Source organism: Mercenaria mercenaria, chromosome 10, assembly GCF_021730395.1.
Source record: "Mercenaria mercenaria strain notata chromosome 10, MADL_Memer_1, whole genome shotgun sequence".
NCBI classification, from domain to species: domain Eukaryota; kingdom Metazoa; phylum Mollusca; class Bivalvia; order Venerida; family Veneridae; genus Mercenaria; species Mercenaria mercenaria.
Genome location: NC_069370.1, coordinates 22,526,855 through 22,552,534, shown reverse-complemented (window position 1 = coordinate 22,552,534; position 25,680 = coordinate 22,526,855). Strand labels below are relative to the sequence as shown.

The 25,680-nt window shown below is 35.5% G+C and overlaps 1 protein-coding gene across 3 annotated transcripts in view; it reads left to right on the top strand.

The window, feature by feature from the left end:
- Window positions 1–635: 635 nt before the first annotated feature.
- Window positions 636–25,680, top strand: part of LOC123559679 (solute carrier family 35 member B1-like) — a 37,141-nt gene continuing 12,096 nt past the window's right edge. Inside the window, exons 1-4 of one of the 3 annotated variants that reach the window (XM_045351696.2) lie at window positions 826–940; window positions 20,575–20,816; window positions 23,765–23,868; window positions 24,737–24,864. In XM_045351696.2, coding sequence (XP_045207631.2) covers window positions 20,656–20,816; window positions 23,765–23,868; window positions 24,737–24,864 — 393 coding nt within the window. In that variant the 5' untranslated portion in view covers window positions 826–940; window positions 20,575–20,655. Of the gene's footprint in view, window positions 941–7,352; window positions 7,491–20,574; window positions 20,817–23,764; window positions 23,869–24,736; window positions 24,865–25,680 lie in introns of those variants that run through there. The other 2 variants (XM_045351695.2, XM_053552509.1) reach the window with 2 other exon arrangements.

Sequence of the window (25,680 nt, the reverse complement as noted above, 5' to 3'; positions counted from 1 at the left end):
ATAATAACACTAGTAAACAGACGTTTTGTTACACCGGATCTAATTAAAGAATGAAATTTTCTTCCTGAAAAAAAAAATGTTAAGAATATTAAACCTTTCAAAAGGTTAGTACAGAAACTTCTTTTGAATAAACAAACTACAGAAAGTAGAAGTAATTTTGTATACTAATTTTAACCCACTGATCTGTATGTGATATATGTGTTAACAAAATAGTGTATTTAATAATTTTTATGTAATGTGTTTTGCATATACTTTTAGAAATCCCGTGTTGTACCAAAGTCTTGGTAATTCTTATATTACAGTTTCCTTTCTTACACTTTTTCTTTTAGTAGATTAGCATGGACCCCATTGTGTTGTGTTTTATGCTATTGATCTTAAATGTCAATAAATAAATAAATAAATAAATAAATAAATAAAAATTTAATAAATAAATAAATAAATAAAGAAGAATTGTTCCAATACAATAATGGTAATATTAAAAACTACAGATTGCAAGCAATAATACATAAGTAAAAAGTGCGTGTATACACGGTAAGGCTTAAATAGAGCAAAGCTGGGAATAATGATACGAATCAGTAAGGTATGAAAATATTGAGAACGAAACTGTAAGAGAACTCCCATTTCAACCAATCAGACAATATCACGTCACCTTACTTCGGAAAACACCGCATCGCACACGGAATCTGTCGATAATTTGTGACGTTTACTTGTTATCTAACCATATTAAAGCCACGTAAACGTGGTATAAATTATCGCATATGGTTGTTGACCCAAAAAACGATATCAGTAGTTTAGATACTGGATTGGACGCCGACGTTGTACGAGAAAAACAAGGGGATTCCGTAAGCATGTTAGCCGGCCAGGGACGAAACAAATTCCTTTTATGTGCAGCTGGGGTGTTTGTCTCTTATTTTTATTATGGAATTCTTCAGGAGTCTATGTAAGAAACCAGAATCTTTAAATTTATGATTACGTACATTTATTAATTACCTAATACAACAAAAATCTCTTTTTGTTTATTGGAAGTTATGGTTGTTTCGGATGAGTATGGAAGTCGGATAAACATATGTTTGCACGAATACAGTCATGTCAGTATGAAGTTTGTACAAATAACTTAGCAACTAATAAGTACTTTGTTGAATGAGAAGTATAATACAAGTGCTCCCAAATTGAGACTTCTCTTTCAATGAGGGATATTCTCTCTGTCTAAAGTTTGAACTTAACATTGTCTCCTTACCTTAGCACGACCCCCTTTAAATGACACAGAGAATCTTAAAAAATTAGGAACATTTGCACTTTAGCGGTCCCAACAATAGTACTTATTTAAAATTGTCTTAAAATTTAAAATTATATAAGCCGTAACTTTATTTTAGATGAATATGTTTGGGGGCTGCTGCCCCCACACCCCCACTTTTCCCGCACATCCTAACTTGCTGTGCATGCACATTATAAACTTCTGGGACTGCTAAAGTGCATTCTAACAAAAAATTAATTAAACCAGTGACCAGTGATCTCATTGTCTGCTTTAAACAAGACACAAATTAAACCAGTGATCTCATTATGAAGGTATCATCTTCTATATACATGTAGTAGATCAATTCTATCTTTTGTAGCAGTGTTTTCATTTATAGAGCTTTACCGAGAGCAATTTTATATATTTTCTGTCATTTCTTCCAAAATTTGGTTTTCACATCACCTACTACTAAATATTTTGTATATATCTGTAGTACGTACGTGAGACCAAAGAGCTATAAAATAAAAAGATTGTTAACTTGAATGGCAGATAGAGCAACTCTCGCCAACGTCACATGGGAACTGAATGAGAAGAAGGTTAAAAATATGTTTCGTGAAAAAACTTTCTATCAAATCGTTAATTCTTTTTAAATTTATTAGTATTTTCTACACGGGGAAGGAATGAATTTTTGAATGGAAGTCTGAGAAATCAACAGTTGTCGACATTTGAAAATTGGACCCGATTCGCTTATTATTACTTGCCAGAGATTATCTCAGAACTGTTGCCATTCTGTGTATTTTATAGTTCTTTGGTGAGACATATAATGGGAGAGGCGATTCTTGTTTAAAGATATAATTTTTAATATTTAAAAAGTTTAGATGAATTGTCAAGTTTGTAAGGTAAAACTTTAGAAAACAGCTGCAATAGCAGTTAACATGTCAAGATCCAGAAATATTTGATGTGTGTGAGCACTGGGTGAAAATGAAGGCTCATAGTGCCAAGTGGTGGTAGGTACGGGAGAGGGAATCCCCTCGAACTTTTTGAAATATAGGTATGAAATTGTGGCCTCTGGTAATTTTTGGATCAAAATTTTGAGTGCAATTTTGATGAGTATTGCTCACTTTTCATTCAACTGGGGGAAGGCATGGATCTGGACGCATAAATTGCCATAAATAATAATATGGGGCTTGGGGGGAGGGGGGCACTTAGAGTTGCGAATCTTTCCCAATTTGTGTTGTTCATATTTCAAAAAGAGATCAACCAGAAGATTCACCAAACCACATTCAGCACAGGAATTTGTTCACCAGGGTTTTTATTTTGGATCTGCCACTGCCAGACCAGAGCTATGGCCCTTGTCATGGTCAAAAATATGCATTAAGCGGGCCTAATTTTGTGGCATATCTCAAAATGTATTTGACCAAGTATTATGAAATAGTACAGGAATATTATTCAGCATGATTGTGAAGGTGTGCATGTGGAGTTTTGTTAGAGGTATCACTCAGCCAGACCAGAGTTATGGCCCTTGACTCTGTCAAAATGTGCATACAAAGCCTTGAAAGTAGTGTTGCACATATCTCAAGAAGAAGAATTATTTGACCCAGGGTCATGATAACATAATAGGAATGCTATACAGCATGTGAAGTTATGCACCTGGTTATTTTGTTCTGGATTTCTCTCAGTTAGACCTGAGTGTTGCGGCCATTGACTTAGTGAAAAAATAAAAGTTTGTGCCCCAGTGTACCTCAAAATGTACTTGACCTAGACTAATAAAACAAAGGGTTGTTTTATTCATGTAGTATGTGAAATTATGCACCTTGTGTTCTCTTTGAGATTTCACTCAGCAAGGCCAGAGTGGTCCTTCACTTCGATATGCTAGAATTTTTTGGTTAAAATTTTTGTTAAGGTCCTTTTCCCTTGAATACTGGGAGAGTAATAGATTTGTAACTTTGTGAATGTGTATATCATCATTTAATAGCTGAGTATAAAGAAGTATTGCTGTAACTTGCATTTTATAAGAATTATGGACCTCTAATACTATGAATATTATATTGAAATTTCTTGGTTTAAAGTTTTGTTATGGTACAATTTATATGACAAATATTAAAAAAGATTACCACATTAGCTTAGTATGTTAGTCAAGTACCATAACTCTTTTACAATTTGTCAGAATCAGGGTTGGTGACTACCCGCCCAGGGTGGGTAAACCCGCCCGGGTTGGGCAATACTCCTAAAAATGAATGAAGTGGGCAATACCGGGCAATAAGAAGTTTTTCTAATTTTTTTTACCAAAACAATCGAGTTTCTATGTTATAAAATGTAAGCTAATTCTTACATTAAGTTTTACTACTTTGAAAAATTGATGAAATGATTACTAAGTAAGTTAGCTGACAGAACAGCTTCATTAACAAAATTATAGATTATCTACACAACAAAATATTTTTTATGGGAAAGTAAACACCTTTCAACATTCATAGTTAGATCTCTCTAGGTCACAACTAGATTTTGCTTAACATATGATTGTCTACCAGTCTAGTTCTTCTTTATCACGAAACATTTTGTAACTGAACACATAAGTTTTGAAGTTTTCTTCGATCCCAAGGCTGTTTCTGAGTTTCTTCTGAATAATACCAAAATTTGAAACACCCTTTCAGTTGACTATCAGTTACAGAGTGTAACATTTCAGACTATTATCTTTCAAACTCTCAATTTTGGCACTACCCACAGTGCCACAGTCTTTACATTTTGCAATCTTTTTAATCATTCGCAGTAACATTAAAACAATTCCACATGGGGTCCTTAGGTTTTATGGTTATTATGCTAGAAATGACAATGTGATCTACTAAACAAATTTTCATGAGTAAAATGGCCATATTTAAGTAGTTCACACTTCAAACTTTAATCCCCCAATCTTGCTCAATAATTGTTCAAACATCATCATAATAATGTCTATTCAATAGATTTTTAGCTTGACTATTCGGAGAATAGTCTAGCTATTCTACTCACCCTGGCGTTGGTGTCACACCTTGGTTAAAGTTTTGCATGCAAGTACATACAGCTATCATTTAAAGGCATATAGCTTTGAAACTTTTTTCTTTTTCTAGGTCAATTACCAACCTCACTGGGTCAAGTTCCATAACTCTGACTTGTATTTTGAGCAAATTATGCCCCCTTTTGGACTTAGAAAATCCTGGTTAAGTTTTACATGCAAGTCACTATCTCCAGAACTAATGCAGATATTGAAATGGAACTTAACATGAGTCTTCGGGGTTAAAAAACTAGTTGATAGCATCAAGTTCCATAACTCTTACCTGCATTTTGGTCAAATTATGCCCCCTTTTGGACTTAGAAAATCCTGGTTAAAGTTTTGCGTGCAAGTACATACAGCTATTACTAAATGGCATATAGATTTGAATAAAAAGTGATCTTGGGTAATATTTTCCTGCTTTTGGGACAATATTTCGAATAGTCGAGCATTGGCTGTCTTACGAACAGCTCTTGTTATAGATATTATACCACTACTAGTGGCTAGGCATGCAGGTGTCACTGCTATCACTATATGGGTTGTTAGTCAACTAGAGTGTTGAAATATGTATTGAAAATTGAATTGAAATATTATATTGCCCAGTATTGACCACTATTGCCCAGTAAAACCCGGGTTTTCTCAGTATTACCCACTGGACTGGGCAATATGCTTAAAACCCGGGTTTTTGCCAACCCTGGTCAGAATTCTGGCCCTTTTTGTGTTAAGAACTTTGGAATTTCTCGGTTAAGTATTTTTCTAAGGTCCACAAAGTGACTTGATAAGTATAAGTATAGCTTTGAAATTTTGTACACTTGTTTATCATCATTAGACAAATATGTAGACCAAGAACATTATCTTGAAGTTGGTATCCCTTCAACACCATTACACCCCACTCCAAACAACCACCCACAGCCGCAATACCCCCACCCGACATACACACACCCTCCACACACACGCATACACACTTCGTCTTCTGATCTGAAACTTAAAACTTTGTATATTGCTCTTGCAAAAAGTACAGAAAACCTAATTTAGATCATCAAAAATGAGAAACTGGTTTTAACTAGGTAGTGTAATTGTGCTGGAGTCATGAATATTAGGGGTAGCATCTTTAATATGTGGTGGATAACTGTAAATTTTCTTAGTTTGGCCAAAAATGGTGCTAAAGTTCCAAAGCCGAGGATTTAATTCATCATCGCATGATACTTGGAAAAATCATTGTCCCTAGCTGACACATCAAGCTAGTAGTGTCTGTTTAATCCAGAGTTCTTTCCACTGATTTTGGACTATGTAGCTAGGAAAAATGCGTGTAAGACATCCAGTCTGAGACTTGTTAACTTTGGCAATTTCTTCTTTAAAAATGGGGAAAAAATACAACATTGGGGTACGGGCTGAATGTTTTCAAACAGCTCATAAATGTACATAAATTAGTAATTTCTGTTGTGTCTCTATCAAATATGTTAAAATTAGGTCCTGTGGTTAAATTAATTTATTCAAAAGTTTAAACATAGTTGAGCCGCACCATGAGAAAACCAACATAGTGGGTTTGCAACCAGCATGGATCCAGACCAGCCTGCGCATCTGCACAGTCTGGTCAGGATCCATGCTGTTCGCTTTCAAAGCCTATTGCAATTAGAGAAACTGTTAGCGAACAGCATGGATCCATGCTGGTCGCAGAGCCTATATATTGGTTTTCCCATGGCACAGCTCAATTATCTTTATGGGTAGCAATATGTTGTGATTTTCTCCTACTTTGAAGAACTTTCTAAGAAATTCTCATGATAGATATTTACCAGTCAAATTGTCATGGTCAGAAATATCATCCTTACAATGTACATTGGATGTTACTCAAGCTTGTGAAATCCGGTGAGAGACTCGCTCACTTAGAGCCGTAAACTTCTTGATTTTTTAGCTTGACTATTGGAAGAATAAGTAGAGCTAACCTGCCAAGCTACTTGCCACGGAAATTGTTACAGTTTTCATACAGGTCCATGTTTTGTTAAAACTAATTGATATACCGGTACATGTGGCTTTGAAACTTTGAACACTTGTTTATCATCCGGATTATCATCTGTAGGCAAGAGTATATAACTCTGTGGTGTCAACTATTTTGGCTGAATTCTGGCTTTTTTTTTTTGACTTTGGAATTGGTTCAGTTTTCGTACAAGTCCATTTTTTGTCAAAACTATTTATTAGATATACAAAGTAACATATGGCTTTGAAACTTTGAACTCTTGCTTATCATGTAGGCATTTTAGGGTACATAACTCTGCCAACTATTTTGGCTGAATTATGGCCCTTTTTGGACTTGGAAATTTGCTTTTAAACTTTGAACACTTGCTTATAAATGATCATGATTTCCATCTGTAGGCAAGTGTACATACGATAACTCTGTCAACTGTTTTGGCTGCATTTTGGTCCTTTTTGGACTTGGAAATCAGTTAAATTTTTCATACCAGTCCATATTATGCCTAACATGTTTGTCATATAGCTTTGAAACTTTGACCACTTCTTTACCAGTATAGTCTACATAATAGTCTACATATGTAGGCAAGACTACATAACTAGGACAGGACTTTACATTTTGTAGCTCAGTGATGGCCTTTTTTGACATAGAAATTAGTTAATTTTTACATACCATTTCATATTTGTCTAAACTGTTTGAAACTCTGAACACTTGCTTACCATCATGGCCTTACATTGCCATAATTTATACTGATATAATGCAGGACTTATCCAAATCCACAAATAAAGGTACATTGTTTGTCTTATCTATTTTTTTTTTTTTTGTCTGAAAATCTCCGGTAATATTTTGACCCCATACTTCCACCTCTTCGAATAGTCGAGCGTGCTGTCAACAAACAGCTCTTGTTTTAATTCAAATACTGGTATCCAAAGCATTTTAAATTCAATCCTCACCATTCTGTTGTTAACAAAGCTGTTCTTGTTAGGGAAAATTACACCTTATACTTTAATCTAAATGTTTAACAATGGATTACCTCCCTTGGACAAACCCATTTTTCTATTGAATATACAATGTATTCCCAATACAAGTCTGTATTATTTACAACTGTATTATAGTAGAAAGCCGGTAACCATATGGTGTCTTCTTTGAGCAGTGCAAAATGTTTTCTGAATTATATTGCTGATGTGGAAGTTTACTTGAGTGTTTTGTTTGGGAAAAAATTATTCCTAATATTGTGTTGTGTGGAGTTACAGCTTGTTCAAATAAGAGTACAATTTTTTTTTAAACTAAATTGTTAATGTGAAATATGTTACTCAATTACTTTGATTTTGTTTGATTGTTTTTGCTATGTAAGTCTATAATATGTAATACATTTTTGATGTATTATACCTAGTTAAATGTTCTTTAACAAAGTATGTATATAAACAGAATATCAAATCTGTAACGAATAGGTATAAATTCTGCTTTTCATTCTCAAGTTTTCTTAGTTTATGCTTTGTATCATGGTACGTGACTTGTGATCTGGTTTTCGTTGGCTTTTCTCCCCACTGAAACCAACTAAGGGAGTTTCTAGTGGCATTAAATTTTATTCAACTTTTTAAAGTGAGTTTTGAGTTGTTTGATATATATGTTCAAGTTAACATGATCTTTCAACTGAATTTCATTTACGTAATTGGCAGTCAGTGACACTTACAAGTTTTCATGGACTGGTGTACTATGTTCATGTAACCTAGTCAAATTTCCCTATGTCCTACATGTACATTTGATATTGAAAATTTATTGACTGAATGCGAACAAAGCAGACCATGATCAGCCTACATGGATGTGCAGGCAGATCTTGGTCTGTACTCAGTACAGTCTGTACTGGTAGCAAAGGCTGAATCACTTGCCGCCAGCAGGTTTAAGGTTGAACTTGCATGCTTTAAGCTGACATAAACAGAAAATTTAAGTAATTGTCTTTATATACTGTGATTTACACATATAATGATACAGGCACATGAAGTGAGCACTTGAAAAAAGCTCTTACAGCAGAATAATTGGTACATGTATTTATTTAAGGAAAAACATTCTGCATGAAAAATGTACGGTACTACCTTTATTTTATAAAATATTATTCATATTTTTAGCTCACCTGTCACATAGTGACAAGGTGAGCTTTTGTGATCACGCAGCGTCCGTCGTCCGTGCGTGCGTCTGTAAACTTTTGCTTGTGACCACTCTAGAGGTCACATTTTTTGTGGGATCTTTATGAAAGTTGGTCAGAATGTTCATCTTGATGATATCTAGGTCAAGTTCAAAACTGGGTCACGTGCCATCAAAAACTAGGTCAGTAGGTCTAAAAATAGAAAAACCTTGTGACCTCTCTAGAGGCCATATATTTCACAAGATCTTCATGAAAATTGGTCAGAATGTTCACCTTGATGATATCTAGGTCAAGTTCGAAACTGGGTCACGTGCCATCAAAAACTAGGTCAGTAGGTCTAAAAATAGAAAAACCTTGTGACCTCTCTAGAGGCCATATATTTTACAAGATCTTCATGAAAATTGGTCAAAACGTTCACCTTGATGATATCTAGATCAAGTTCGAAACTGGGTCACGTGCCTTCAAAAACTAGGTCAGTAGGTCAAATAATAGAAAAACCTTGTGACCTCTCTAAAGGCCATATTTTTGAGGGGATCTGTATGAAAGTTAGTCTGAATGTTCATCTTGATGATATCTAGGTAAAGTTCGAAACTGAGTCACGTGTGGTCAAAAACTAGGTCAGTAGATCTAAAAATAGAAAAACCTTGTGACCTCTCTAGAGGCCATATATTTCATGAGCTCTTCATGAAAATTGATCAGAATGTTTACCTTGATGATATCTAGGTCAAGTTCGAAAGTGGGTCACGTGCCATCAAAAACTAGGTCAGTAGGTCAAATAATAGAAAAACATTGTGACCTCTCTAGAGGCCATATTTTTCATGGGATCTGTATGAAAGTTAGTCTGAATGTTCATCTTGATGATATCTAGATCAAGTTTGAAAGTGGGTCACGTGCCGTCAAAAACTAGGTCAGTAGGTCTAAAAATAGAAAAACCTTGTGACCTCTCTAGAGGCCATACTTGTGAATGGATCTCCATAAAAATTGGTCAGATTGTTTATCTTGATGATATCTAGGTCAAGTTTAAAAGTGGGTCACGTGCCTTCAAATAGTAGGTCAGTAGGTCAAATAATGAAAAAACGTTGTGACCTCTCTAGAGGCCATATTTTTCATGGGATCTGTATGAAAGTTGGTCTGAATGTTTATCTTGATGATATATAGGTCAAGTTTGAAACTGGGTCAGTAGGTCTTGAAATAGAAAAACCTTGTGACCTCTCTAGAGGCCATACCCTTGAATGGATCTTCATGAAAATTGGTCAGAATGTTCACCTTGATGATATCTAGGTCAAGTTTGAAACTGGGTCACGTGCCTTAAAAAACAAGGTCAGTAGGTCAAATAATAAAAAAAACCTTGTGACCTCTCTAGAGGCCATACTTTTAATGGGATCTGTATGAAAGTTGGTCTGAATGTTCATCTTGATGATATCTAGGTCAAGTTCGAAACTGGGTCAACTGCGGTCAAAAACTAGGTCAGTAGGTCTAAAATTATTAATATCTTTTGACCTCTCTAGAGGCCATATTTTTCAATGGATCTTCATGAAAATTGATCTGAATGTTCACCTTGATGATATCTAGGTCAGTTTTGAAACTGGGTCACGTGCGGTCAAGAACTAGGCCAGTAGGTATAAAAATAGAAAAACCTTGTGACCTCTCTAGAGGCCATATTTTTCATGAGATCTTCATGAAAATTAGTGAGAATGTTCACCTTGATGATATCTAGGTAAAGTTCAAAACAGGGTCACGTACCTTCGAAAACTAGGTCAATAGGTCAAATAATAGAAAAACCTTGTGACCTCTCTAGAGACCATATTTTTCAATGGATCTTCATGAAAATTGGTCAGAATTTTTATCTTGATAATATCTAGGTCAAGTTCAAAACTGGGTCACATGAGCTCAAAAACTAGGTCACTATGTCAAATAATAGAAAAAACGACGTCATACTCAAAACTGGGTCATGTGGGAAGAGGTGAGCGATTCAGGACCATCATGGTCCTCTTGTTTTTAAACATTTGGAAACAGTTGATCATTAGACTGGTCACTTTGGTTAGGACTGATATTTATTATAGAAAACTCCGTGTTTAAATATACTATTTTAAAATGATGAATATATTAGTCACTAGGATAATTTGTCAGCTGATCAAGTGGATAGAAAAACATTTTCTATATCATGTATATGCTTGAATATATTTCTTTTACTGAAGAATCTTTGTGTCCAAACAGTAGCTGTTTACATCCATTATAGACATAATAAGATAAAATGTGTCATTAGCTCAGCTGACACATTATCCCAAATTACTTGTAGATTAGTTATTTTTAGCTCACATGTCACAAAGTGACAGTGTGAGCTTTTGTGATCGCGCAGCGTCCGTCGTCCGTCCGTCCGTGCGTCCGTGCGTAAACTTTTGCTTGTGACCTCTCTAGAGGTCACATTTTTCATGGGATCTTTATGAAAGTTGGTCAGAATGTTCATCTTGATGATATCTAGGTCAAGTTCGAAACTGGGTCACATGCGGTCAAAAACTAGGTCAGTAGATCTAAAAATAGAAAAACCTTGTGACCGCTCTAGAGGCCATATTTTTCAAAAGATCTTCATGAAAATTGGTCAGAATGTTCATCTTGATGATATCTAGGTCAAGTTCGAAACTGGGTCACGTGCCATCAAAAACTAGGTCAGTAGGTCTAAAAATAGAAAAACCTTGTGACCTCTCTAGAGGCCATATATTTTACAAGATCTTCATGAAAATTGGTCAAAACGTTCACCTTGATGATATCTAGATCAAGTTCGAAACTGGGTCACGTGCCTTCAAAAACAAGGTCAGTAGGTCAAATAATAAAAAAAACCTTGTGACCTCTCTAGAGGCCATACTTTTAATGGGATCTGTATGAAAGTTGGTCTGAATGTTCATCTTGATGATATCTAGGTCAAGTTCGAAACTGGGTCAACTGCGGTCAAAAACTAGGTCAGTAGGTCTAAAATTATTAATATCTTTTGACCTCTCTAGAGGCCATATTTTTCAATGGATCTTCATGAAAATTGATCTGAATGTTCACCTTGATGATATCTAGGTCAGTTTTGAAACTGGGTCACGTGCGGTCAAGAACTAGGCCAGTAGGTATAAAAATAGAAAAACCTTGTGACCTCTCTAGAGGCCATATTTTTCATGAGATCTTCATGAAAATTAGTGAGAATGTTCACCTTGATGATATCTAGGTAAAGTTCAAAACAGGGTCACGTACCTTCGAAAACTAGGTCAATAGGTCAAATAATAGAAAAACCTTGTGACCTCTCTAGAGACCATATTTTTTCAATGGATCTTCATGAAAATTGGTCAGAATTTTTATCTTGATAATATCTAGGTCAAGTTCAAAACTGGGTCACATGAGCTCAAAAACTAGGTCACTATGTCAAATAATAGAAAAAACGACGTCATACTCAAAACTGGGTCATGTGGGAAGAGGTGAGCGATTCAGGACCATCATGGTCCTCTTGTTTTTAAACATTTGGAAACAGTTGATCATTAGACTGGTCACTTTGGTTAGGACTGATATTTATTATAGAAAACTCCGTGTTTAAATATACTATTTTAAAATGATGAATATATTAGTCACTAGGATAATTTGTCAGCTGATCAAGTGGATAGAAAAACATTTTCTATATCATGTATATGCTTGAATATATTTCTTTTACTGAAGAATCTTTGTGTCCAAACAGTAGCTGTTTACATCCATTATAGACATAATAAGATAAAATGTGTCATTAGCTCAGCTGACACATTATCCCAAATTACTTGTAGATTAGTTATTTTTAGCTCACATGTCACAAAGTGACAGTGTGAGCTTTTGTGATCGCGCAGCGTCCGTCGTCCGTCCGTCCGTGCGTCCGTGCGTCCGTGCGTAAACTTTTGCTTGTGACCTCTCTAGAGGTCACATTTTTCATGGGATCTTTATGAAAGTTGGTCAGAATGTTCATCTTGATGATATCTAGGTCAAGTTCGAAACTGGGTCACATGCGGTCAAAAACTAGGTCAGTAGATCTAAAAATAGAAAAACCTTGTGACCGCTCTAGAGGCCATATTTTTCAAAAGATCTTCATGAAAATTGGTCAGAATGTTCATCTTGATGATATCTAGGTCAAGTTCGAAACTGGGTCACGTGGGTCAAAAACTAGGTCAGTAGGTCTAAAAATAGAAAAACCTTGTGACCGCTCTAGAGGCCATATTTTTCAAAAGATCTTCATGAAAATTGGTCAGAATGTTCATCTTGATGATATCTAGGTCAAGTTCGAAACTGGGTCACGTGCCTTCAAAAACTAGGTCAGTAGGTCAAATAATAGAAAAACCTTGTAACCTCTCTAGAGGCCATATTTTTCATGGGATCTGTATGAAAGTTGGTCTGAATGTTCATCTTGATGATATCTAGGTCAAGTTCGAAACTGGGTCAGCTGCGGTCAAAAACTAGGTCATTAGGTCTAAAAATAGAAAAACCTTGTGACCTCTCTAGAGGTCATACTTTTGAATGGATCTTCATGAAAATTGGTCAGAATGTTCACCTTGATGATATCTAGGTCAAGTTTGAAACTGGGTCACGTGCCGTCAATAACTAGGTCAGTAGGTCAAATAATAAAAAACCTTGTGACCTCTCTAGAAGCCATATTTTTCATGGGAACTATATGAAGGTTGGTCTGAATGTTCATCTTGATGATATCTAGGCCAAGTTCGAAACTGGGTCAACTGTGGTTAAAAACTAGGTCAGTAGGTCTAAAAATAGAAAAACCTTGTGACCTCTCTAGAGGCCATATTTTTCACAAGATCTTCATGAAAACTGGTCAGAATGTTCACGTTGATGATATCTAGTTCAAGTTTGAAACTGGGTCATGTGCCTTCAAAAACTAGGTCAGTAGGTCAAATAATAGAAAAACCTTGTGACCTCTCTAGAGGCCATATTTTTCATGGGATCTGTATGAAAGTTGGTCTGAATGTTCATCTTGATGATATCTAGAATAATTTCGAAACTGGGTCAGCTGCGATCAAAAACTTGGTCATTAGGTCTAAAAATAGAAAAAGCTTGTGACCTCTCTAGAGGCCATACTTTTGAATGGATTCATGAAAATTGGTCAGAATGTTCATCTTGATGATATCTAGGTCAAATCTGAAACTGGGTCACGTGCCGTCAATAACTAGGTCAGTAGGTCAAATAATGAAAAAGCCTTGTGACCTCTCTAGAGGCCATATTTTTCATGGGATCTGTATGAAAGTTGGTCTGAATGTTCATCTTGATGATATCTAGGTCAGGTTCAAAACTGGGTCACATGAGCTCAAAAACTAGGTCACTATGTCAAATAATAGAAAAAAAATGACGTCATACTCAGTTCAAAACTGGGTCATGTTGGGACAGGTGAGCGATTCAGGACCATCATGGTCCTCTTGTTTTTGCATCACTTAGATTTTATTGAAAAGCTGTAGCCATCTTCATGTTGTTGAGAGTTTATAGTGATTCCTACCTTTCTATTCTGTTAAATGATGTTGCTTGTTATTGATTTGTAAGCACTGTTAAACAGTGTTTCTTGTTATTGGCAAGCACTGTTAAACAGTGTTGCTTGCTATTGACAGGCACTGTTAAATAGTGTTGCTTGTTATTGACAAGCACCTTTAAATAGTGTTGCTTGTTATTGATTTGTAAGCACTGTTAGACAGTGTTTCTTGTTATTGACAGGCACTGTTAAATAGTGTTGCTTGTTATTGACAAGCACCTTTAAATAGTGCTGCTTGTTATTGGCAAACATTGTTAAATACAAATGTTATTGACAAGCACTGTTATATAGTGTTCTTTTTACTGACAGGCACTGTTAAATAATTTTGCTTGTTATTGACAGGCATTGTTAAATAATGTTGCTTGTTATTGACAAGCATTGTTAAATTAATAAAGTTGCTTGTTTTTGACAAGCATTTGCTCTGTTTGTGAACATTATTCAGTGAAAATAAAATCCCGGTGAATATCAAATCAGTTTACAATACTGTAAAGAGTTTGTTGAACGTTTCAGTTGCATAGACCCATTCTGTAAGGATCAGTCATTGTAACATAAGGTGTAAAACACCAATACCTTGATCAAAAGCCATTGTCTTTAGCAATTGTGGATAATCAATACATCTCTACCAGATGTTGAAACAGTCAGTTGAGGATCTTCAGTGAACATTTTCCTTTTTGATCAGGTCAATGTTATAATAAATTCTATTAGAGTATTTTTAGCTTGTCTGATTTTTTTAAAAAAATGTACGAGGTATTGCCATCACATGATTGTCGGTGTCTGCATTGGTTAGAATTTTTTGTTTAGGTCCACTTTTTCTCAAAAACTGTAAGAGCTACAGCTTTGAAACTTTGCACACATGTTTTTCATCATTAGGGAACTATGTAGTTCAACAACCATATCTCTAACCTGCATTTTGTCAGCACTATGGCCCTTTTTAGCTCATCTGTCACATAGTGACAGGGTGAGCTTTTGTGATCACCCTTCATCCGTAGTCCGTCCGTCCACAATTTCTTGTGAACAAGATAGAGACCACATTTTGCAAGCAATTTTGATCAAACTTGTACAAAACATGTATTGGCATGATATCTCAATTCCTTTCAAAAACTGGCCAGATCCCATCATGGGTTCTAGAGTTATTGCCCCTTAAAGGGCCAGAATTTGCTATTTTTGTGCGTCAACAATTTCTTGTCTGCACTATAGAGGTTTCATTTATGATTTTATTTTAACCAAACTTGCACACAACTTGTATCACCATAAGATCACGATTCCTTTCTTGAACTGGCCAGATCCCATTATGGGTTCCAGAGTTATGGCCCCTGAAAGGGTCAAAATTAGCTATTTTGACCTTGTCTGCACAATAGCGGCTTCATTTATGATTTTATTTTAACCAAACTGGCACACAACTTGTATCACCATAAGATCTCGGTTCCTTTCTTGAACTGGCGAGATTCCTTTATGGGTTCCAGAGTGATGGCCCCTGAAAGGGCCAGAATTAGCTATTTTGACCTTGTCTGCACAATAGCAGCTTCATTTATGATTTGAATTCAATCAAACTTGCACAATACTTGTGTCATAATAAGATCTTGGTTCCTTTCTTGAACCGGCCAGATCCCATAATGGGTTCCAGAGTTATGGCCCATGAAAGGGCTAAAATTAGCTATTTTGACCTTGTCTGCACAATAGCAGCTTCATTTATGATTTGATTTTAACTGAACATGCACACAGCTTGTATCACCATAAGATCTTGCTTCCTTTCTTCAACTGGCCAGATTCCTTCATGGGTTCCAGAGTTATGGCCCCTTAAATGTCCAAAATTTGCTATTTTGGCTTTTGCAGCCATATAGAGACTTCATTTATAGTTTTTTTTTTTTTATACAAACTTCCAAAATACCTTCAGCAACAATAAATCTTGGATTCCATGACAAATCAGATCCAATCGTAGGTTCCAGAGTTATTTTAAATCTGATTACCTCCCCTGATTGTAATCAAAATGGATTTATATCAGTAAGTACTTAATAGGACTTATTTGAAATTTCATTATTGTTATTAGTTGGACTGAGACAATCAGGGTAGATAACTATGGACTGATTTTATGTCAAATTATCTCCCTTTATTTCAATTTAAAATTTCTATATCGCCATAACTAATGAAGATACTGATCTGAAATTTCATTTATGTCAACAGATTTATTTGGCAGATCCTTCTTTTGTTCACTTACAATATGTATTTTTTTTTAATTACTTCCCTTTTACGTTACTATAAATAGCTTATTTTTAGTAACTTTTTTATTATTGGCCGTACGGAAAAACCGAGATCACTTTTCTGTGGTACAACATAGATGGTACATCCCAATTTTTAGGTGTATTTTGACATATCTATACCTTGTAAGATTTTTCTTCTTCTTTTTTTGTACTTTTCAAATCAAAGAGCCCCTTGTGTTTGCGTCATAAAAGTTTTGCATGTAATAGGCAGTGGAATTGAAAATACAATAAAACCTGTCTTAAGCAGCCAGCCAAGGGAGTGGAAAAAAGTACCTGCTTACAGCAGGTGGCTGCTTAATGCAGGTAATTTATAGAACGAATGACCGCATGGGGGAATGAGACACTGGCTGCTTAATACAGGTTGGCTGCTCAACAGTTTTGATCGCTAAAGCAGGTTTTACTGTACAATCTTTAAGTAGGCACAGCATATTTTTAACCAGGTTTTCGTTAAAACCTGAGTTATTAGATTGGGGTAGATGTCGGTCGGGCGGGCGGCGGCGGTGGCGGCGGCGTCAAGCTGGTGTTTCCGGTCAATAATTTTTGTTTCGGTAAAGGTATTTGAATAAAACTTGGTATGTATGTAGCTTATATCAAGACAAAGGCTGGGATTGATTTTGGGGTTTCTGGGGTCAAGGTCAAGGTCACTGTTACTTAAAATAGAAAAAAGGGTTTCCGGTCAATAACTTTTGTTTCGGTAAAGATATTTGAATAAAACTTGGTATGTTTGTAGCTTATATCAAGACAAAGGCTGGGATTGATTTTGGTTTCTGGGGTCAAGGTCAAGGTCACTGTTACTTAAAATAGAAAAAGGGTTTCCGGTCAATAACTTAACTTAGGAATGTGCTATCATGATGAAACTTGGTATATAGAAAACTTATATAAAGTTGTAGCTTGGGATTGATTTTGGGGTTTCTGGGATCAAGGTCAAGGTCATTGTTACTAAAAATAGGGTTAGGGTTAGGTTAGGGTTAGCATATCTTCTACATGCATGGAGGGATTTTGATGAAAGTTGGCACAATTGTTCACCATCATGAGACGGAGTGTCATGCGCAAGAACCAGGTCCCTAGGTCTAAGGTCAAGGTCACACTTAGAGGATACAAGAATGAAAACTTTGTCCGGAGCATATCTTCTTCATGCATAGAGGGATTTTGATGTAACTTGGCACAATTATACACCATCATGAGACGAAGTGTCTTGCGCAGTTCCCTTCTTTAGAATTACTTCCCATTGTTGTTACTATAAATAGTTTATATTGTAACTTTTTCATTACTAGACGTAGGGAAAAATCGAGACCACTTTTCTGTAGTACAACATGCATGTTACATCCAATTTTGAGGTGTATTTTGACCAGTCTCTACACTGGTAAGGATTTCTGTGTGGACTTACAATTTTTTTTTTTTTTTTTTTTTTTTTTTTTTAAGATTAACTTCCCTTAGTTGTTACTATAAATAACTTATATTGTAACTTTTTTATAATTGACCGTAGGGAAAAACCAAGACCACTTTTCTGTGGTACAACATAGTTGTTACTTTCTAATTTTAGGTGTATTTTAAGGTATCTCTACCTGGTAAGGAGTTTTTTTGTGGACTTAGAAAAACAAAAGAATTACAATGATTACTAAACAACCACAAAAATTAAAATTACATCTGCAAATACAGGTGCTAGAGTAAAGAAATTTGCTGTGACGGGCGTATATTGTGACATTCTGGCACTCTTGTTTATTCTTATGAAAAGTGTTGAAAACCTGGTTTCTTGGCATTTCTGCGTTTCTTGTTAGATATATTTTTAGCTTAGACGGCATCAAAGTGCACTGGCTGAAAAAACAATCAGAATTAATCATTTTCTGAATAAGAGTTATTTGCGCTGACAAAAATTGATCTTGGGTAAAATATTTGGAAAAAATGGTGACAACTCATGCTTAGGTGACTATTATCCTAGTATCTTGTGCAAACCACTCACTTATTACCTCTAGGCATAACAAAGGGATGCATAATTACTTCAGCCACTCAGTAAATCTGATAGGAGAACTGTGTAAAGATCAAATCAGTAAATGCCCTGATGAAATTGTGACATTTTTTGTTGTGAAATTTATAAACGAAGAGACAATTTATTAATTCTTGATATCTCTGAATTCCAGTGCAGTGTACAATATACAAAAGTATGCTTATTCTAAAAATTAGAAAAAAAATGTGTAATTTAGCTTTGTATGTAAGCATCTCCTCCAAAAAATGCAATAATATTAACCTATTTTGTTCATGCTTACACTTATGACTTTTCACACCCAGTTTCAGGTCAGATCTGTCTATTCAGACACATTATCGACTGGCATTGTACCACTGTCACAATGTTATTGGAGACAGATGTTCACAGCTACACGTGGACACAAAATCATCAGTGATCAGTTTCAAATCATCAGTGATTCCTTCTGTTACATAATAACCTTTTCATCATCAAAGAATAGATAGAGCTATTGAACTCGCCCATGCGTCAGCGTGCGCGTCAGGCTGCCGTCCTGATTTGGTTATGTTTTTTATGTAAGCTGGTATCTCAGTAACCACATGTGGGAATGAATAGAAACTTCACAAACATATTTACTGTGATAAACTGACTTACATTGCACAGGTTCCTAACTCTACTTTGCATTTTTACAAAATTATGCCCCATTTTCGACTTAGCAGTTTTTGGTTCAGGTTTTGTATGTAAGCTGGTATCTCAGTGCCCACTAATGGGAAGGATTGAAATGTAACACCATTTTCCATTGTCATGAGCTGATATGCATTGTACAGGATGAGGTTCCATAACCCTGTTTTGCAAACTTTACAAAATTATGCCCCCTTTTTGAACTTGAACAATTCATTCATTTGACAAGGCTTTTTTTTTTTTTTTTTTTGGTGTTGCTGTCCTCAGGCAGCTCTTGTTCTTTCATTTTAATTATATGTAAAAAGAGTATTTGAAAATCAATCAGATTTTTTGTTAAAATTCAGTCAAGTGTTATTGCTTCTTACTGATACAGTTTGTCTCTCCAGGTTTGATGGTGTAGCTAAATTTAATTCTGCCTCAAAAATTTCATGAAAATCATTCTGATAATACATGTAATATAATACAGCTATACTACAATGTCATGTTGTCAGGTGGACAAATTTAATAGGCGCTTCCTGAATAAATGTGTTTTTACACTTAATCAATCTCTTATCAGCATAGTATTGAAAACATAGGTAAATAACATGTCTTACACTACAGCATATATATGTATTATATAAGTGTGATCAAAATTTAACTAAATGCACCAGTGCATATTGCTACATAAATTCAATAACCTGTGAAGACATTAAACACATAGTCTTGGTCTAATACATGTTACTGTCAATTTGTACCTAAATACTTGTATGTCTCAATTTTTTTATGTAAATCATGTATGAGTACCACCATAGAAATACAAAAGAATACAGTTATTCTGTGGGCTTCTTTAAATAGATTATACATGTACATATATTTATCAATAAAGCTCATAAAGCTCAATACTTGACGCATTCTTATAGATATTTTGTTACATTTTGTGAAACGTGTCCTGTCAGTCAGAATTTCTAGTAGTTTGGGTCATTATATAAGTGGTTTAAGAAGTTACTGGAGAGCGACTTGGAATTTTCAGCTGTTACATGTAGTTCAATGAAAGTTTTCGAAATTATGTATTTAGGAATTGTTTGTACTATGCGGTGTAGGGGCGTATAACCTTTAGCCTGCTGGAGGCAAGTGATTCTGCCTAAATTGCGACCAGCGCAGACCAAGATCAGCCTGCACATACATGCAGGGCGGTCATGGTCTGCTACTGTTTGCTATTGACAGTCAGTAAATTTTCAATCAACATCCCTTCGAATATTAAATGGTACTGCCCCAATTGAATGATGGGCAAGTCCATTTTAGAAATTTAGCAGGGTAATGGTTTAATATATAAAATTTTATTGAAATATTCAACTTTGCTGTTCGTGTCAAAACCTGTCAAATTAATTATTTCTCAGGATAGGATGATATATAATTAGTGTTCCATAATTTATAGATCTGAAGTACATGACGTATACATAAAGATCACTTTCCTATCATGTGGTCTTAAACTTAACCTTTAGCATGCTAGATAAATTGTCGTCTGCTGGAAATGTCGTCTGCTAAAATTGTAAAGTTCATTCAATTTGCTCCAAAATTGGAAGAAATATTGTCAGGGTAGCAAACAGCTTGGAACCTGATCAGACGCCGATTTAATCGGCGTCTGATCTGGTTCCAAGCTGTTTGCAAAGGCTGTTAAATTCGCCTGCAGCAGGCTAAGGGTTAATAAGATGCAATTTCATGCTTGCAGAAACTTGGAATGTTTTTTTAATTTGCTGAAATAGTAAGCTGAATTGAACTTCTAAACTGCATATTTATTACACAGGAATACTGTTCATAGGAAAGAAGTCATATAAAGAACATAAGCTAAGGTATTATTTTGTAATAAGTACTACATGAACGTTCGATGGCTGATGTGAAAATTAGTGTAGATGAAGACGGTCTTGTGTCACAAGTTACAGAAAGTGTTGAAAAAGAACAAGAAAAAAAGGATTTTAGGAAATTTGTAGTTTGTGCACTTGGAATATTTGTTTGCCATTTTATACTTGGAATTTTACAGGAAACAATGTAAGTTTATAAGATATTTATTACATAACTAATATTTCAAAAGTGTCTTAATTGTCAGACTTTAATGAAATACTATACCCTACAGGGGTGTTTAATGATTAAAAAAGTAGAAAGTGGAAGTTGCAAAGTATAGAGGTGGTTCAGGGGTTCTCACATTTAGAAATCTATTAGCTGCTAAAAAGTAGCAAGGGGCTTCAGACTACTTTATCAGGGGGAATTCTCTGATCTCCACCCGCTGGCCCTTAATTAAACTCCTGCTCTGGTTAATGATTTTGAAACAAAGTATAAAATTGAATAGATGGCTATTGAAGTTGTATTGACTAACTCTTCATTTGAAAATGAGATGATAGTTCATGTGTCTACATATGAGCCGCACCATGAGAAAACCAACATAGTGCGTTTGCGACCAGCATGGATCCAGACCAGCCGTCGCATCCGCGTAGTCTGGTCAGGATCCATGCTGTTTGTTATCAAAGCTTATTGAAATTAGAGAAACCGTTTAAGTGAACAGCATGGATCTGAACAGACTGCGCGAATGTGCAGGCTGGTCTTGGTCCATGCTGGTTGCAAATGCACTATGTTGGTTTTCTAGTGGCGCGGCTCAGGCACTGACCTCCAGATCCTACAACAACAAAGAAAATGTTAAGATGTCATCAGTTCTTTATTTCTTAAGAAGGTTTTGGAACCTTAAGTTACTGACATTATATGTCATTGAAACACATGAGAATTAGTTGTTTTTTACTAATTTTCCATTCAGAATTGAAAAGCGCTTGTAATGCAGTACCGAAGGTATAAACTGCCTTAAATTAAAGCTTTATATTACCCTGTATTATTTAAGTGCTAGCAATTATGAGTTAAAATTTGTTTAAAGATAAATTAACATAGTTACATATATATAAACTCAGATATTTCGGTTTGAGTATTTAGATAGAAATTTATGTGGCTATGTAACATGAAACCAAGCACATAAAACCAAGCCTCTGTTTACAAGCATTTGATACTTGATAAATAATTGAGGTTGCGGCAGTCATAAATATGCAACCAACATTTTATGTAAAGACATGAAATATTCACTACCCAGCTGTAAAACACAAAACATTCAATCAGTTGAATAGCAAACAAAGTAGAAGTTTGTGTTTTACCTGGCTAGTGATTTTGTGATAAAAAAAAAACAAAACTAAATGTAACTGAGAGTGATTTTATCACTTTCTTATGATTTAGAATGCACCTATGTTGCTAAATACTGCAATTTTCTATCAGTATTTTGGGTCAAAAGATTCTGTTTTGAAAAGCTTTTACCAATTTTGGCCAAAAAAAGCATTATTAATTTTGCTTTTCTAAAGTTTGATAGAAAATACCTTTTTAACATTCCTGTTTCAATGGTAGAAGCAAAAGGAAAAGAAAGCCATATGAACTCACTGCTAAATTTTGGGGACCAATTTTTGGTTCTTTTCAATGCAAAAACATAAAGGAGCAATTTAACCTTTAGCCTGCTGACGGCAAGTGATTCTGCCTTTGCGACCAGTACAGACCAAGATCAGCCTGCAAATTGATGCAGGCTGATCATGGTCTGCATTGTTTTCAGTGAACACCCCTTTGAATAACAAGACGTGCTGCCTATTTTGAATGATGGACCATGTCCATCGTGGTCCATCCTAGAACATGCTAAAGGTCAAAAGAAAAGGAGTCCAACAAACAGCATGCCCCAGAGATCAATAGGGAGAATATAGATATACATGTATTGTCCATGAGTTTGATCCTCTACAAGGTATATGTTCTCCATGATGATTTGATAGAAGACGATTTTGTCTGAAATCATTTGTCCTTCACCTCTGATTCATGTGGAGATATTGACACTTAATTGTGGAGAACAGTTAAGTACTGGTACAGAATCCAGAAACAGTACTTAATTATGTCTCCCCCAGGAGACTTATTGTTTTTGCCCTGTCTGTCCGTCCGTCCGTACGTCACACTTCATTTCCGAGCAATAACTGGAGAACCATTTGACCTAGAACCTTCAAACTTCATAGGGTTGTAGGGCTGCTGGAGTAGACGACCCCTATTGTTTTTAGGGTCACTCCGTCAAAGGTCAAGGTCACAGGGGCCTGAACATTGAAAACCATTTCCGATCAATAACTAGAGAACCACTTGACCCGGAATGTTGAAACTTCATAGGATGATTGGTCATGAAGAGTAGATGACCTCTATTGATTTTGGGGTCACTCCGTCAAAGGTCCAGGTCACAGGGGCCTGAACATTGAAAACCATTTCTGATCAATACTTGACCCAGAATGTTGAAACTTCATAGGATGATTGGTCATAAAGAGTAGATGACCCCTATTGATTTTGGGGTCACTCCATCAAAGGTCAAGGTCACAGGGGCCTGAACATGGAAAACCATTTCCAATCAATAACTAGAGAACCACTTGACCCAAAATGTTGAAACTTCATAGGATGATTGTACATGCAAAGTAGATGACCCCTATCGATTTTGGGGTCACTCCATTAAAGGTCAAGGTCACAGGAGCCTGAACAGTGACTTGAGAACCACTAGGCCAAGAGTGTTGAAATTTAGCGGGATGACTGGACATGCCAAGTAGATGATCCCTATTGCAGCCAACCATCAGTGTCTCTTTGACTTTCGCTCCTGACCCCTATTGACTTCTTGCCTATAGGACTTTGCATTGGGGGAGACATGCGCTTTTTTACAAAAGCATTTTCTAGTTAGGTTACCTGCCTGTCATTAATAAAATTACATTTATATTGAAATATTCTTAACCAAAAACAAAAGAAGTCCTTACACTAGTAACCACAAAGTAGCTAGCCATTTTGGTTGACACTGAAATTTCTTGCGGATATTGTTATAAATCAAGTAATTTACAACCTGTTAGTTATATATTTTTCTTCAAAAGATTTCTTTTCATTGACCATTTCATTTTTTTTTTCAGAACTAAGGGTAAATATGGCTCAGGAGAAAAACAAGAGAAATTTACATACACCTTGGCCCTGGTGTTTGTACAGTGCATTATCAATGCTTTATGCGCTAAAGCAGGTAAGAATTGAGATATAGAAGAAATTTACATGCACCCTGGTACTAGTAGTGTATTATCAATGCTAAAATTTAATGCACTAAATCAGGTAAGAATTGAGTTACATTCTGGTAGGGGTCTTTTCACAGTGTATTATCAGTGCTAGATGTACTAAATCAGGTAAGAATTGAGTTACATTCTGGAATGGATCTTTGTAGAGTGTATTATCTGTGCTATATGCACTAAATCAGGTAAGAATTGAGTAACATTTTGGAATAGGTCTTTGTACAGTGTATTATCAATGCTAGATGTACTAAATCAGGTAAGAATTGGGTTACCTTCTGGTACGGCCTTTGTACAGTGTATTATCAATGCTATATGCACTTAATCCGGTAAGAATTGAGTTACATTCTTGAAAGGGTCTTTGTACAGTGTATTATCATGGCACTGATCTTAGAACAGCATCTCATAAATGCTGCATGCATATGATACAATGTTAAAGCAGGTAAGAATTCACTTATATCCTGGCATGGGTCTTTGTGCAAGGTATCTAAATAATCTTCAGTTCTATATATGCTTTAGCAGGTTGAAATTAAAGAAATAAGATGAATGGCACTATAGTTTTATGTCATTCTTGGAATACACATTTTTGTCTTGAAATGTGAAAATGAATTATTGTGCAAATTAAAAAGTGTAAAATAAAACTGATAACAAGTAATTAAAAAATCTCCGCTTGACTTTTACTTCAAAAATGATGTGAACAGAGTTCATTTTCAACTCTTTCATTGTGGCAAATAACGTACATATAGAAACAATTTTCGTTTTTGTAGTATTAAATGCAATTTGAACAAGGCAATGGTATAGTGTTTAATATAAGATTTTATATTTCAGCAATGACAGTGTTTTCAAGGGATGCTGATACTACACCAAATAAGATGTTTGCAGCATGTTCCTTGACTTACCTTGGAGCTATGTTGGCCAGTAACCAGTCTTTACAATACATTTCCTACCCCACACAGGTAAACACATACCAGTTTTACTTTAACAGTGCATTGCAACTTTGCTCACTTGAATTTGGATTGCTTAAACTTCATTTATTGCTCAAATTCAACAACAGGTCTTTGCAATATCCCAATATGATACATATCGCTCTACCTCGGAATGCTCGAAGATGTCTGACTGGAATATCAAACTGTAACTCTGGTTCTGGTAAATAGTGTAGATAATACCTTAGTTTTGCTTTATCTCTGTGATTCCAGTAGGTATCAACGATCTGATTCCATTCTTCATATTTCTCAGGGCTCCAGATAATTTTTTTGGCCTATCTATGAGTATTTACTCATCAAAACTTTTGCGAATGAGTAAAATGGTAAAACCTGAAATTGACTAGGAGTAATTTTACTCCTGAAAATTTGTAAATGAGAAGTATCACCCTAATCCAACTACCATAAATTTTCATTTTCCCCTCGTACAGTATATCATTGGAATGCCTTGCCTTCAGATATTGTCAACTCCAGAGTTCAGTCAGGCTGTAAGCCAGATTGAGAACATCTCGCCTTAAATGTTTTAACCTGTTTTAATAAACCATTCTCCTTCTTTTTTTTTACCACTACTTTTTACTCGTTTAACATTCTTGCTAGTTGACGTGCAAAGTCTAGGTCCCCAGCAGGGGTTTGACTAAATGGAAGATAGATAGATATCAGTTTTTTATAACATATTTATTGGGTGCAACACCCATGAATTTGTTTGCAGTTCAGTTTCAATTCAGCATTCAGGTTGTTGCTTCTTTTTCTCCATTGGCTTGCTTTGGCTTCACACTCACTGCCAAATCCAAT